Source organism: Misgurnus anguillicaudatus, chromosome 16, assembly GCF_027580225.2.
Source record: "Misgurnus anguillicaudatus chromosome 16, ASM2758022v2, whole genome shotgun sequence".
Taxonomy (NCBI): Eukaryota; Metazoa; Chordata; class Actinopteri; order Cypriniformes; family Cobitidae; genus Misgurnus; species Misgurnus anguillicaudatus.
This window is the reverse complement of record NC_073352.2, coordinates 27,691,603-27,707,195: the sequence shown is the minus strand read 5'-3', so window position 1 is coordinate 27,707,195 and position 15,593 is coordinate 27,691,603. Positions and strand designations below refer to the sequence as shown.

General features: G+C 37.6%; 2 protein-coding genes across 4 annotated transcripts; one reads left to right on the top strand and one right to left on the bottom strand.

Moving 5' to 3' along the window:
• Positions 1-2,680: 2,680 nt before the first annotated feature.
• On the bottom strand, positions 2,681-9,236 carry zbtb49 (zinc finger and BTB domain containing 49). Of its 2 annotated transcripts, none has more exons than XM_073854423.1 (10): positions 9,066-9,236; positions 8,021-8,171; positions 7,562-7,713; positions 7,314-7,476; positions 6,220-7,081; positions 3,804-3,850; positions 3,651-3,724; positions 3,418-3,500; positions 3,134-3,295; positions 2,681-3,049 (listed from the first exon to the last, which is right to left on the bottom strand). In XM_073854423.1, exons 3-10 carry the CDS (start codon positions 7,711-7,713, stop codon positions 2,859-2,861), a joined length of 1,734 nt encoding a protein of 577 aa, XP_073710524.1. In that variant the 5' UTR covers positions 8,021-8,171; positions 9,066-9,236; the 3' UTR covers positions 2,681-2,858. The 2 variants fall into 2 exon arrangements, with proteins under 2 accessions (XP_073710524.1, XP_055033599.2); XM_055177624.2 differs by having other exon boundaries at positions 8,021-8,168.
• Positions 9,237-9,367: 131 nt separating this feature from the next.
• Positions 9,368-15,357, top strand: lyar (Ly1 antibody reactive homolog (mouse)). Of its 2 annotated transcripts, none has more exons than XM_055177626.2 (10): positions 9,368-9,507; positions 9,601-9,759; positions 10,299-10,484; positions 10,562-10,676; positions 10,752-10,859; positions 10,952-11,035; positions 12,380-12,626; positions 12,715-12,780; positions 14,849-14,934; positions 15,154-15,357. In XM_055177626.2, exons 3-10 carry the CDS (start codon positions 10,363-10,365, stop codon positions 15,289-15,291), a joined length of 966 nt encoding a protein of 321 aa, XP_055033601.2. In that variant the 5' UTR covers positions 9,368-9,507; positions 9,601-9,759; positions 10,299-10,362; the 3' UTR covers positions 15,292-15,357. The 2 variants fall into 2 exon arrangements, with proteins under 2 accessions (XP_055033601.2, XP_055033602.2); XM_055177627.2 differs by having other exon boundaries at positions 10,296-10,484.
• Positions 15,358-15,593: the final 236 nt, after the last annotated feature.

Genomic DNA, 15,593 nt, shown 5'->3' with positions numbered 1-15,593 from the left:
GTAATTGTCGATTATCATTGATGTTAACCTTTTTTACAAACTTATTGCAAAATTTTATTTGGCCTGTATTAAATAAAATTATGGGACCTTCATCAGATAATTTTATTATCTGTCTCAGTTGTCTGATATATTGTAGTGTTGTGTTATGGTCACATGGCATGCAAATTAAACAAATAAAATATATTTATTGTTAGTATGTGTACAATATATATTTTTGTGTTTTTATTTAGCTTTTTATATTAAAATTATTTATTTACATTTTATGATTAAATTGTAATTGATTCATTTTTTATTGACTCGCAAACTCCAATCGAACCCAGTTTGGTAAACCCTAGATGAAGCCTAAAAAATCTGACAATTACATTTAGCAGACGCTTTAATCCAAAGCGACTTTAAAAACTTTGGAAACAAGGGAGGCAATAAAACAAGAACTGGTTACACAAAGTTACTAGTTAACACAATTCACGTTTTGTTTTTTTGTTTTAGATAGAAGAGCAGTCAACCTTTACCTGTTACATATTCACAGTATAATATGTTGTTCTAAACCTGTATGAGGTTTTATTTTGATAAATTATGGTAAGCTTACCGTTGATTGTAACCATTGACTTCCATAGTAGGAAAACAAATATTATCGAAGTATTGTGATAAATGATGAAGATTATTTTTTGATAAATGATGGTAAGCTTACAGTTGATTGTAACCATTGACTTCCATAGTAGGAAAACAAATATTACCAAAGTATTGTGGTAAATGATGGTAAGCATACAGGTGATTGTAGCCATTGACTTCCATAGTAGGAAAACAAATATTATCGAAGTATTGTGATAAATGATGAAGATTATTTTTTGATACATTATGGTAAGCTTACAGTTGATTGTAGCCATTGGCTTCCATAGTAGGAAAACAAATATTATGGAAATACTGTGATAAATGATGTAAGCTTATGGTTGATTGTAGCCATTGACTTCCATAGTAGGAAAACAAATATTATGTAAGTACTGTGATAAATTAATTAGATATTTTGATAAATGATGGTAAGCATACAGTTCATTATAACCATTGACTTCCATAGTAGGAAAACAAATGTTAAAGTATTGTGATATATGATGGTAAGCATACAGTTGATTGTAGCCATTGACTTCCATAGTAGGAAAACAAATATTATCGAAGTATTGTGATAAATGATGAAGATTATTTTTTGATACATTATGGTAAGCTTACAGTTGATTGTAGCCATTGGCTTCCATAGTAGGAAAACAAATATTATGGAAGTACTGTGATAAATGATGTAAGCTTATGGTTGATTGTAGCCATTGACTTCCATAGTAGGAAAACAAATATTATGTAAGTACTGTGATAAATTAATTAGATATTTTGATAAATGATGGTAAGCATACAGTTCATTATAACCATTGACTTCCATAGTAGGAAAACAAATGTTAAAGTATTGTGATATATGATGGTAAGCATACAGTTGATTGTAGCCATTGACTTCCATAGTAGGAAAACAAATATTATCTAAGTACTGTGATAAATTAATTAGATATTTTAGTAAATGATGGTAAGCATACAGTTGATTGTAACCATTGACTTCCATAGTAGGAAAACAAATATTAAAGTATTGTGATAAATGATGTTAAGCATACAGTTGATTGTAGCCATTGACTTCCATAGTAGGAAAACAAATATTATGTAAATATTGTAATAAATGATGTAAGCTTGTGGTTGATTGTAGCCATTGACTTCCATAGTAGGAAAACAAATATTATGTAAATATTGTAATAAATGATGTAAGCTTATGGTTGATTGTAGCCATTGACTTCCATAGTAGGAAAACAAATATTATGGAAGTACTGTGATAAATTAATTAGATATTTTGATAAATAATGGTAAGCATACAGTTGATTGTAACCATTGACTTCCATAGTATTGTGATAAATGATAGTAAGCTTATAGTTGATTGTAACTATTGACTTCCATAGTAGGAAAACAAATATTATCGAATTATTGTGATAAATGATGGTAAGCTTACATTTGATTGTAGCCATTGACTTCCATAGTAGGAAAACAAATATAATGGAAGTATTGTGATAATGAAGAAGATATTTTGATAAATGATTGTAAGCACACAGTTGACGACACCCATTGAATTCCATCATATTTGTTTTTTGCTACTATGAAAGTCAATGGTTACCATCAGCTGTGTGCTTATCAAGAAAAAATTATGTGGGGGGGTGAAATATCCCCTTTAGGGTAAAATTTAAGTTAAAATGATCTCTTATGTCAAATGTTTAATATTAATATCTATCTGCGTCATGAGCACATTCCAGCTGTCCCCATAATTAAAATCAGTAAACATACTAAACATTTGTATTAAAAATGCATTAAGTTTCTGGTCTGGGTGAGAAAATAAAATATCATTGTAACTACTGGAAGTCCTCATACCCCTTCATTTGTATGCTTTGTCTTTGTGTGGATGTCATTTTCTAACGTCTTCCTGCAAAGCGATCTAAGGCTTGTGGATATGTGCTACAAAATAAACTTCTTGAGGATGACTTTAGTCTAAATGAGATTCTGGGTTTGCCAGATAAATAAAAAGCACAGCTGTGATCAGGAATCACGAGCTATCATCACACAAACTACATAGTTAATGCATTAAAACACGAAACTACAACTGAAATGCATGTGATCAAAGAAATAATCCAGTTTATTACTAAATAACATTTAATTGAGAAAAAAAAACAAATATAATCCCTGAGTGAATTTTACACAGAAATAATCACATTACGGCATACGGCTGACTCCCACTGGTCCAGTTATCATAAGTTATCATGGCCGGCCCCCAACAGGGCCTGATGTCACATGCGTGGGGGTCCGTCTGCACAGAGCGTCTGTTCAGCGTCTGCAGACGTGCAGTGGGAGCTGCGGTGTCTGCGCAGAACTGCGGTGCGTGTAAAACTTTTCCCGCAGGTGTCACACGCATATGGCCGCTCACCCGTGTGTGAGCGCACATGGCGCTGTAGGTCACCTGACCCTGCAAAACACTTTCCTACACACATACACACACTTCAGATCTGAGAACAGTCAATGATCTCTATCATTTAAAGAGTCAGTGTGTGTTTGTTTTTCTTACCGCAGGTCTGGCAGCTGTACGGTTTGTCTCCTGTGTGTCTCGCTTTGTGTTTGATGAGTTTACGCTGCATGTTGAAGGATTTTCCGCACTGATCGCAGGTGAACTCGCTCTCTGTGCTGTGAGTTTTCTTGTGTTCCTTTAGGTTACTGAAGTTACTAAAGCCTAACACACACACACACACACACACACACACACACACACACACACACACAAACGCAAACTTATTTAAATCACCGGCCATCATTTTCAAATTTTATAACTGCTGTTTTTTTAGTGTTTCTCACCTCGTCCACAGACATCACACAGGTGCGGTCGAGCTCCCGAATGAATCATAATGTGACGCTGAACATCACCTGCCGCCACAAAACTCAACAACAGCGCAAACAGCAGAAATGTCAGATGCTTTCTGCACAAAACTTTCAGTTCAAATGTTTACCTCGTAACAACAAAGCAGACATGTGAGAATTCCAATTTCTTGTCTCAGTATATTAACAATACTGTTAGAAATAACACACACCTTTTACCACAGAGCTCACAGATGTAGGGTTTCTCGCCCGAGTGACGTCGTAGATGTGTCTGGAGGTTTCCTGCCTACACACACAAATACACACAGATATTGATCAATTGTGTATTTCTTGTGCTAGAGTAACAAACGTCAGACTAAATTTACCTGTGAAAATCTTTTACCACAAAGGTTACACTGGAATGGCTTCTCACCTGCGACACAAGAAGCACAGAAACAAATCAGTGTAGGATTCAATACAATTTTATTTATATAGCGCTTTTCACAATTGTTTAAACCTCTTAACTGGCACTGTCCTGTGAGCAAGACACCTGAGTTTACTTCTATATTTTGCATGTACATTTTAACAGTGGCGGCTGGTGACTTCTTTTTTCGAGGGCGCTCGATACGAATTTCGTCACAACATGTATGTAGCCCGTCATGTGTGTGGTTTGTAATTTTTAAAGTTGCAATATGTAAACTTCAGCAGCATCTAGTGGTGATGTTGTGAATTGCAACCAACGGCTCAGTCCACTGCTCACCCCTCGCTTTTGGAACACACAAGAGAAGCTACGGTAGCCATCACCAGACAAACATGTCATCATCGAAGACAACTTAGTAAAAAAAGTTTGTCCGTTAAGGGCTTCTGTAGAAACATGGTGGCACAAAATGGCAACTTCCATGAAGGGGACCCTTGTATATGTATGTACGTCTCATTCTGAGGTAATAAACACATAAGGGTTCATTATGAAAGGTCTTTATACACCCCTGATAATATAGTTTTGTATATTATTTTGCATTTCTGTCAAGAGATCCTCCTGAAAATTACACATTGCACCTTTAAAATATGTGTTCTGCACGTTGAGTGATCCTATGTGCATCACGTGTCTTGTCAAAATAAGTTTACCAGATACTCGCATAATCTTATGTGTAATCAGAGTTTACTGTTAAGGGAGTGTTTGCGTGTATTTTGTGAATGTGAGCGTCTCTTTTATCATAAATGGTTTTGATGTGTGTGCAGCAGGCACTTTTTTTGACAAAACACGTGACGTACATGGTTCACATGACACTCCGAACACATATTTTGAAAACACAAGCAACACACATGACACTCCGAACACATATTTTGAATTTGTGCCCCTCGGATGAGCAGTCCTCAGCCGCCACTGCATTTTAATCTATCACGACAACAAACAAAAAAGACCAAGTATTTATAATTATATAATATAAATTACATTTAAATGTAAAAATGTATATAAATAAATATATATTTATAGAGTTTTGGGTAAATCTGGGTAAAATGCACTTTTGTTTTAGGAATTTCCAATGTGAACACTAGTTATGGGGCGTACACACCAAACGCAAATAGACGCAAAGACGTGAATAGACGCAAAGACACGAACAGACATAAACTTACGCAGGGCGATGCAAATAGCGCAAATTGCTGCAATAAAATGCGCTATTCACCTCAAACACACCTTAGCGACAAACAGATCTTCGCACAAGTTGATAATAATTAACTCAAGCGAAAAATTTGCATGACAAGAAGTTAAATCCCACAAGTAATCTAAAGCAAGCAACGCGTTGCTTCGCGTTTGGTGTGTACACCCCATAACACTGTTTATACTGCAAAATGGCACGAGTGTGAGATTTAGGATGCAAAGACTGCAATATAGTGTGTGTGAGGGTGAAATCCTCACTTACACAGTCAAATATCATGACGACCAACCTGTAAGGATATTTTTCTGCTCCACACTAAATAAAAAGACTCATTATAAAAAATAATGTTGGTCTTTAAATCTATGGTAATGCACATTATTAATCTGATATTAAATTGATGACCTCACCAATATACAGGATTCCCACACCTTAGTTAACTTCAAATTCAAGGACCTTTCAAGGACTTTCCAGGCCCAATACCCTCAAATTCAAGGACTAAATGTGGGGAGACATTTATAAGTGAGAGCAAGGTTACATAATGTTACCTTTAAAGATACATTGTTACAGTTCCCTTTCTAGGGAACTTGCGCTGCGTCACTGCGGTGACAATTTGGGGACACCTTCAGGGGTAAGTACGCCTGAATGTGTATATCAAATTCAACCAATGGTGATGCTTAACGACAAAGACAGGGTGACACAGGAGCCAGGAAGTATATCGCTATCTGAAATATTGCCAAAGATGGCGTTAGAGAGACGCAGGAAGTATGGCAAAAGAGACACAGCGTCTCATTCCCTTCTCAGGGAACAACAGTTACATACGTAATCAGAGACGTTTTCATGTGTCAAACACAACTATGCCTAAAAGTATTTTGGTATGAATCAACATTCGCATATAGAAGATATAAGCATTTAAAGCGACCAGTTTAGCACGTGTGCTTAAAAAGTCTAGAATTTTTATGATATTATCCTACACTACACAGGGAATAAATGGATTTGCATAAAATAGATTCAAGCATTTTCAATGACCTGTATCTATGTATGTATATTTTTAAAAACTTCCCCCAGATTCACAAACTTTTAAGGACTTCAAGGACCTGTGGGAACCCTGAATATAGCCAAACAAACATTTGTGTGTGTGTGTTACCTGTGTGTGAGCGCGTGTGCAGCTCAAGGTTACTTGGATGTTTAAAGGTCTTTCCACAAAGCTCACAACAGTATTTATTACTCCTGACCTCTGACCTATCAGTGTCAGGTCTCACTTCAGGGTTAGCAGTGTCTTCTGCAGGTGTCGTCTTTAACTGAGACACCTCCGCTGGGTCAGAGATCACAGTCTCAGCAGGGTCAGCATCAGCAGGGTCAGAGGTCAGGGCTTCAGTGGGCACGTCTGTGCTGCTGGGATCGGTTAGCATCGCCTCCTGCTGATCACATCGGACATCGGCCTCTTCCCCGTCCACGCTGACGTGAGAACGCAAGTAGTTGAACTTCTTCAGGTACACAGCTTTTTTAGGGCGTAGGATACGAGCGGTGGGAGGGGCAGCGGGCTCAGGCACGGGCGGGTGGGTGGAGTCTGTCACAATACTGGATGTTTGTGTTTGGTTCTGTGGCAGCGATTGGTTGGTAGCGCTTGCTGTTAATCGTTCCTCCATCCCTCCGAAAGCGCCAGACCCGAAACACGGGCCGAGGTTCTGATTAGCGTTCTGTTTGAAATACTGTTTAGTGTAGAAGTTTCTGAGCTTGTAGCCGTGCGGCGGCTGTCGGTCTGGCTGCGACGCAGCATCTGTCTCCGGTAAGGTGTTGCTCGGGCCTGATGCGGGCTGTGCTCGTTTGTACTGGTCGTTGGTGGGGATGAGCAGATGTTTGTGGAGATCCGAATCTGTGGACACAGAGTTTCTCAACACACAGTCCTGATCATAAACCACATCGGTGGCAGGCAGACAGAAAGACGTGTCCGGCACCATCGCGCAGGGCTTCAGAAACATCTGACACATGTTCAGGATACTAGACACCTGCACAAACACAAACCTCTGATGAATGCACAAAGAGTTAACATATAGACATGATCAGTCCAGCTCATATTTTACCCAAAGAATCATTATCATATAACCTTACTTTCTGAAAAAAATCTGTCCCTACTGAACCCCCCACCCAGCTTAAACCAGCCTAAATTGTTTGGCTGGTTTTAGGTGTAAAGTACAATTAGACGTAATGATAAAAATCACCCACAACATGATGTGTCACCTGCAGGATCTGTGCGATCTCCATCAGTGTGTGAACATTGTCTTGGTTGAGCTCCAGGTGTGAGGTGTACATATAATCCAGAATCTGACCGATCCCACCCACATCCTGAATGCTCAGGTGAAAAACATCGTTCTTCTGTGCCGGAGAGTTCTGAAACAAAGATCTAACCAAAGATCATTTAACACTGAGCGTCTCATTATATAGTATGCAGAATTGGATTTGCATCGGATGACTGTAGTGTGCTGTACCTGAAGTACGCACTAAAGGCAGCGAGCACGTTCTTGTGTGCTTTGAAACAGACGCCCTTCACCACCAGCATGCAGTCACACAGTAAACCCTGAATGCGTTGCTCTTGTAACTGCTGTAGCACATAAACACTGTGACTGCTCAAGCCGTCCATCTGCACATCATACAAAAGTGTAGATTTAATATTAATAGCAAAACATGATACAATGTTTTGATTTTAGATTATGGTCTCATAGAGGAGCTAGTAAATAAATAAAAAATCTCAGCCCATGCATAGTCATTTTGTAAATAATAATAAGTATACAGATGGGTGTATAGATCAACACACTTATCACAGGACTCAATAATAATGGTGCATTGACCAGCCATGATAAAATGAGCCTCGAACTTTTGCGATTTTGTGAGTTGCTTGTGTATTTAGTGTTGGTTTATGTATTTCAAGCGATTGTCACTCATCTCACCTTACGCTGGGATACTGGGCACACAGCGGATGATGTCAGTTCTTCCTTTTTCAAATTAAGAGTCCTACATCATTCTGTCGTCTTCATCTTCTTCCTCTCAAGTTTAATGCGGTTGGCAAACCAAACTTAAATGGTGCATTCCCGCCACCTACTAGATAGGAGTGTGGAGCACAATTATGATATTAGGGACTTCAATTTTATTAATCAATAGATTTTATGTTGCTTTGGGGCATTACCTAATAATGTCTGAATAGCTATAAGCCTACATAAGCCTTACATTTTACCAATACATGTACCATTTGAATATAAAGAAGTCATGTGATCAATCGCTCAAAAGTATATTTATGTGGCAGTGGCACTAATTGGAGCGAATATGGATTATGACAGCATGATAAATAGTTCTGCCTTACGTAACTTTTGAAAGTTGAGGCAATCCAGACTCAAACATTAAAAATTTGTTGTGGCGTAGTAAGATCATCTCCTCTGTAGGCTGCATAATGATTAATCGTAAGTAATAGTTGCAGAATAAAGTTTTTGTTTACATCATATCTATGTGTGTACAGTGTATAATAATTCTGAAATATATAAACACACACACATGTATACGTTTAGAAAATATATTTACATGTGTATATACATATTTATATAATTTATATTATATAAAAATATGAAAACTTAATATATACATATATGTAACTATTAATATATGTGTGTGTGTGTACTTATATATACATAATTATTATACACACTATACACACATATATATGATGAAAACAAAAACTTTTATTCTGCAAACAATTCGTTGCTGTATGCAAATATTTAATATCACATCCAAATCTCGCACATCTCTGTTTAACTCTCCATACATTTTATGTCCGATCATTGATTTAATTCCCAAAGTTGCTTTTTGTTGCTTACTATCTTTGCAGAACAATCTTCCATCCTTCAGAGATTTAATACCTTCTACCATCCCTACACTTTCTTCAAGTGCTTTTGTGAGTTTCAAAGCAATGATGTTACTCACTGAGTCGTTAGCGAACTTTACCTTATAAGTTAACGTTACTTCTTCTTTCTCCTTCTTGCGAGATGACTACCCTTGTCACTATCCGTATCTGAAATTAAATCACGAATTTTCTTTATTTCTACCAGTTTCCACCCATAACTTCCTTCACCATCCCTCATATCATCCTCCATTTCCGGATCGCTTCCGGAATCTACGTCACTTCCTTCTTTTTCTTTTTTATGGCGTGTGCACCAGAACAAATAATATTTCTGTAAAAATATTTAAAGCTATATGTATATTCTATTTATTTAACCCATGTTCCCTTCAAAAACACAATTAAAGAATTATAATTTCCTGACCCAGTACGTCACTTTTTACCATCCGTACTCCAGTCACAAACAATCCAGCCTTTTACCAACTTATTATTTACCTCGTCGTCCGCAACGTGCGATCTCAATCCCTGCCATGTCTTCTTCAAACGCAGGTGATTATTAAAATAGACTGGGATTAATTTTTGTATTTATTTTCGCGTTCTGTTCTTTCATCGGATCTCTTTCACTTGTGTTTTGTGTTTCAGTCCGGAATAAAAACAGTTGCGCACCGGCTAGTGTAGGCGCCAGCACGTGAATCTTTCACTGGACCCGTCCTGTGATCCAAATTAAACCCGAATTAATGTAGAAAGTGACCAGTCCAGACCTTCAGGAAACATAGGACGCCATCTATATAATATTCAAAGGCAAGTTTGGAGTAAGATGAGTATATTTGAAAGTAGAAACACGTTTGTGTCGCTTTAGAATTGGATACTGATATGGATGACTGTAAATTACCATTACATATTATTGATAAGCATGAAACTGGTTGTTGTAACAGATGTGATATACCTGAAATAGTTGAGCATGCATTATTAAAATTAAAAAGTATGAAAATGAAAAATCCATCTAAGACCAGCATAAGCTAGTGATCTGGCTTTAGCTGGTCTCCTAGCTTGGTTTTGCTGGTGTAGCAAGCTGGTCTAGCTATGTTTTGGTCACTTTTTAAGCTGGTCTAGCTGGACTTAGCTGGTCAGGCAGGAAGACCAGCTGAGCTGATGCACAAGCGTTTCATGCTTTTGCCCGTGCAGGTAGTAGTAGGTTGTTATTACTTGTTAAGTAAAAATTAAAGAGTGTGTGGAATATGTATTCAAAAAAAATCACAGTTAATAAATAAGATTCAAGAATGATTAAGTAATTATAGAGTTTTTTCTTCCTGATGTCACTCGACACTTCATTTCAGTAGGTTAAAGAAGAAGATCAATTGGAGAGATCGGATTGATCAGAGGACTGGAGGCTGATCTTTTAGGATGGTGGTCTTCACATGTGATGCCTGTGGAGAGTCTTTGAAGAAAGCTCAGGTGGAGAAGCACGTGCTGAAATGTCACGCATGTCAGGTTTTGTCCTGCATCGACTGTGGAAAAGATTTCTGGTCAGTTGTTGTGAAGTTGTGTAGGTGGGTGTGTTTGTTGTGTACGGGTTATTGTGACTGATTGTGTCTGTGTACAGGGGTGAAGATTACAGAAACCACAACAAATGCATCAGTGAAGATCAGAAATACGGAGGGAAAGATTTCCAGGCGAAGGCAAATAAAGGCGAAGTGAAACAGCTGCAGTGGATTCAGGTAAACAAATTCTGAGCTCTAACATCACACTATTTCTCTTCGGTTCGATGACTCAAAGCTTCTATCGCTTTCCAGAGGATACACGAGGCTATGGATCGACCCGACATCGATCCCAAACTGCGTCAGGTTCTGGATCAGGTCAGCTCGTATGAGAATGTGCCCAGGAAGAGAGCAAAGTTTCAGGTGAAGATCTCAAAGCCAACGTGATGGATCTTCATTCAGCGTGGTTGTTTGTGAGCTTGTTTGTTATTGTCATGCGTTTTGTATTCATGCAGAATTGGATGAAGAACAGTCTGAAGATCCACGGCTCTGCTTTAGTCGAGCAGGTCTGGGAGATTTTTTCATCAGCTGTTAGCAATGTAAGTGCTTCTTCATGATTCTTCATCAGTTCTGAATCACTCTCTGTCTCTTTCATATGTGACTTTTACATTTATTCATTTAACAGACACTTTTATCCAAAGCTTATTACAAACGTTAGGAACACATTAAGTTATTTATCCTAATAATATGAGAAGTGCTAAGATACAGCATTTTAACAACTTACCTGCTCGAAAAAGTGAATTTTGAGACAAATCAAGAAAAAAGTCATCACATCCATACCTTAAAATCACTGGTAAAACTAATAGATTTAGTACACAAAAAGTCAAAAACAATATCTATTGAAAAAAATAGGTTTCTTTTTTTCTTTTATTAGTCCCTTTCACACATACAGTCTTTACTGATAATAATTTACTGGTAAATTGCAGTTAACAGATCATGTGTGAACAGAACCTTTCCGGTAAATCAGTGCTCCCAATTTACCAGTAAGACAGGTTGTAAGATTACCAGTAATTTACCGGTAAGCGCTATGTGTGAACGAAAATTATAGGATTACCGGCATTTAGAACGGACGACGTCAGACCGTGCTGACAGCTTCGGGCCAATCATAGCGTTTTAATACAGATGACGCGTTTACCCCCCCACTGTTTACGGACGTTTCCACACACATGCTGCTTGAAAGTTGAGCACACCTGAAGTTTACGTCCATATTTCTTCACCAAAGTTGTTTAAAACAGCTTACTGCCGAATTCCCGACGTCCTTAGCACGGCCTCTGTGAAGCCTAATGTGCAAACAGTAGTGTTGTTAAAAACGCATTTTCGGTTTGACGTCGTCTCATTCAATGTTGTTTGGTCATGAGCAACTTCGCGACTGTTTACCACAGACGTGAAAACAGCAAAATACGGACCGTGGATATGAACAACGTGGATTGTTTACAAATACAACACTGAGTTCGCCGCGTGCTACAGGTACTTCCGCTTTCTCAACGTATTTACCGGTATTTTGATACTGATGTCTGAATGATGTCTTACTGGTAAAATAACGGAACGCCACTGCGTGTGTGAACAGCACATTTTTGTATTTACTGGTAAATTCATTCTGGTAAATTCACGGTAATTTACCAGAATTACTGTGTGAAAGAGGCTATTGAGACAGGCAGCTTTAAGATCTACTGCAATGCTGTATTAATCTAAGGATATTAGTGTAATTGTTTTAACATGAACTATTTTAAGATTTATTCCCTGTCCATGCTTAAGTGTTTGAAGTTATTGAACTGAACTGATAAACTTAATTGCTGCTAATTGCATTCAATTTAATTAAAAAAATCTTTTGAATTTCATTGTGAATTAAATAATTCTGAATTTGCTTAATTGTTTTTGAGCAGGACAAAACCCAAAATAATCATTCGCAGAATAAACTTGAATGTTCCACCGAAAACCAAACAAACATAAACAACGGACCAAATGAAAGCCGGCGAGAGCAGAAAGTGAGATCAGATGAGAATTCAGACCAGAACGGACACAACACTTGTGATAAACAGACAAGAAAAAAGAGGAAAAGACAGACTGAAGAAAGCAACGAGAAAACAACAAAGAAGAAACACAAGAAATCTAAACAAGAGGAATTTGATGGTAATTAATCCTTTAGAATATCTCTCTCTCTCTCTCTTTCTCTCTCTGTTAAACCATCACTTCATTCCTGTCTGTTTTGACCAATCAGAGAGTTTGAACCCAGAGGGGGAGGAGCCAGCAAACGAAGAAGAGGAGTTTGACTCAAATCCTAAAGGTATTGTATTCTTACAAGTAATAATACTTTTCTTTATTAGATGTGCACAACGGTTTGTTTTTTCTGTAAATTAAATAAATATAAAAGCTACTTAAATTCCTCTTTGGGAACTTGCCGTATGCCGACCAAATGATAAGGGCCCGTATTTTTAAAGCTTCTTCGAATCCTCTCAGAGAGCTCCTAGTTTAGCTGAAAAACTTCTACGTGGGAGTCTTACATTAAGAGTGATTCAGAACCAATCTTAGAGCAACTCAGAGCAAGGAAAATACAAACATTTTTTGTATTTTCTTAGTGAGGAGGCAGGGCTGACCCCGTGGCTATGTATGACACGGTCTTTGGAAGTCACTGATTGGGTGGTTGTCCAAGATGGAAGAGAAAAAACTTTTTCCTGTTTAATCATACTTGCACACTCACACGTGCGATAGATAGATAGGTAGATAGATAGATGAGATCACTTTGCTTATAGAAGTCTGTAACAGACCTAAATCATATCTGCTGCATAGTTGCCTTTTTTCCAGTCACTGAATCTGTTACTGTAGTTAATGTAGTGATTTACTTTTTTCTGCACTGTGCAGAACTCTTCGCGTTTTTCCGCTTTCCTTGCTTTTAGAAAAACTCTTAAAGGAATATTCAATTTTCTTAAAAGAAAAATCCAGATAATTTACTCACCACCATGTCATCCAAAATGTTGATGTCTTTCTTTGTTCAGTCGAGAAGAAATTATGTTTTTTGAAAAAACATTGCAGGATTTTTCTCATTTGAATGGACTTTAATAGACCCCAACATTTGATACTTAACTCAACACTTAACAGTTTTTTTTCAGAGTTTCAAAGGACTATAAACAATCCCAAACGAGGCATAAGGGTCTTATCTAGCGAAACGATTGTCATTTTTGACAATAAAAATAACAAATATACACTTTTAAAGCACAACTTCTCGTCTAGATCCGGTCGTGATGCGCCAGCGTGACCCCACGCAATACATCATGACGTCAAGAGGTCACAGAGGACGAATGCGAAACTACGCCCCAGTGTTTACAAGTCAAGTGTGTTGAAAGAGGACCGTTGTTGTATGTCAACTGATAATAATTAATGTCTTTGTGTCAGTTTATTGTTTACAATGGTTCGCAAATGTGCGTTTCATATATGTAACACGTGACCTCCCTACGTAACTACGCATTTACGTTAGGTCGCGCTGGACCGGACCTAGACAAAAAGTTGTGGTTTAAGAGCATATTTTTTATTTTTCTTGTCAAAAATGACAATCGTTTCTCCGTTGAAAAAAACTGTTAAGTGTTGAGTTAAGTGTTAAGTGTTGGTGTCTATTAAAGTCCATTAAAATGAGAAAAATCCTGCAATGTTTTCCTCAAAAAACATGATTTCTTCTCGACTAAACAAAGAAAGACATCAACATTTTGGATGACATGGTGGTGAGTAAATTATCTGGATTTTTCTTTTAAGAAAATGGAATATTCCTTTAAAGGGGCCATGGCATGAATATATGACTTTTTTAATGTTTAAGTGCTATGATTGGGTCCCCAGTGCTTCTATCAACCTAGAAAATGTGAAAAAGATCAACCCAGTAACTTAGTTTTGGTAAACCATTTTCTACAAGCACATGAAAAAATAGGTTGTTGACATTTGGCTCTCCTTATGATGTCATAAGGAGCTCTTATTATAATAATACCGCCCCTTAATCTGCACTATACAACCACAGCACTGCCATTTTAGTGCAGAGAGAAAACGATATGCCTCCTTTAAACCTCCTAAAAGTCCTCGTTGATATTCCTTTCTTTAATTTTCACATTTCTAAAAATTTTCTTAGAATTTTGTCACTTGGAGCAACTTTTTGTGCTAAGATTTTTCATGAATACGACGCCGGATCATTTACTACAAATGACTAATAATCCTTGCCTCAGATTTAACAGTGGTTTCACAGACTAGTCCTAGACTGAAAATACCTTCCACGGACAGATCTTAAAAATATAAGCCAGTGCCATTTATTTGTCACACCAGTAACATCCTATATTAATTTTTTTCTCTGGTTATGTCTGACTTTTGTGTTATAGGGAAGTTTAATTGGAAAGGAACGATAAAGGCCGTTCTGAGAGACGCTCCAGAGGACGGACTCGCTATTAAAAAACTGAGAAAGAAGGTGGGTTTCATATAATTTCAGTGGTGTTTCAGTACCAACAATCAATGAATTTAGTGATGTAACTTCTTCATGGAGTCCCCTGTTAGCAGCGCTCCTGTGATTTTAAATATCGTTAGTACTGGTTAGTTTTACCAGGCGGTGGAGGCCTATAGACTGAATGGAGGTTGTGATTCACGTATCTAATTGATTATTGATTTGTGTCCGTTGTTTATTTTTCAGGTTTTAGCAGCATATTATTCATTCAGTGGAGACTCCAACTACAGGTCAGAGGATGAAATTTACTCTCTGTTCAACAAGAAAATCAACAACAACCCAAAGTTTAAAGTCCTGAAAGACAAAGTTAGACTTGTGAAATAATGCTGGTATTTTCTGCACATCATCTTTCATTTTTAAAATAAATTCTGATTCATTTAAAGTGACAAATGTGGATTTGTGTCATTAATCTTGTTAAACCCGTTCTGTGATGTGAGTTCCAGCATCAGCTGTAGTTTATGTAGCGCTGTGAGACCTCTGCCCGCTCATCTGTCGTGAGACTCGTTGTTTAATGTGGTTGTTGGGGGGGCCGTAAGGGCTGAATCGGTCTCTTGTGTGGGATATTTTTTTCTCATGGCAGGGTTCAGTTGGCCCACCACACAGAGGCTCCATACAGGTGCGAGCGC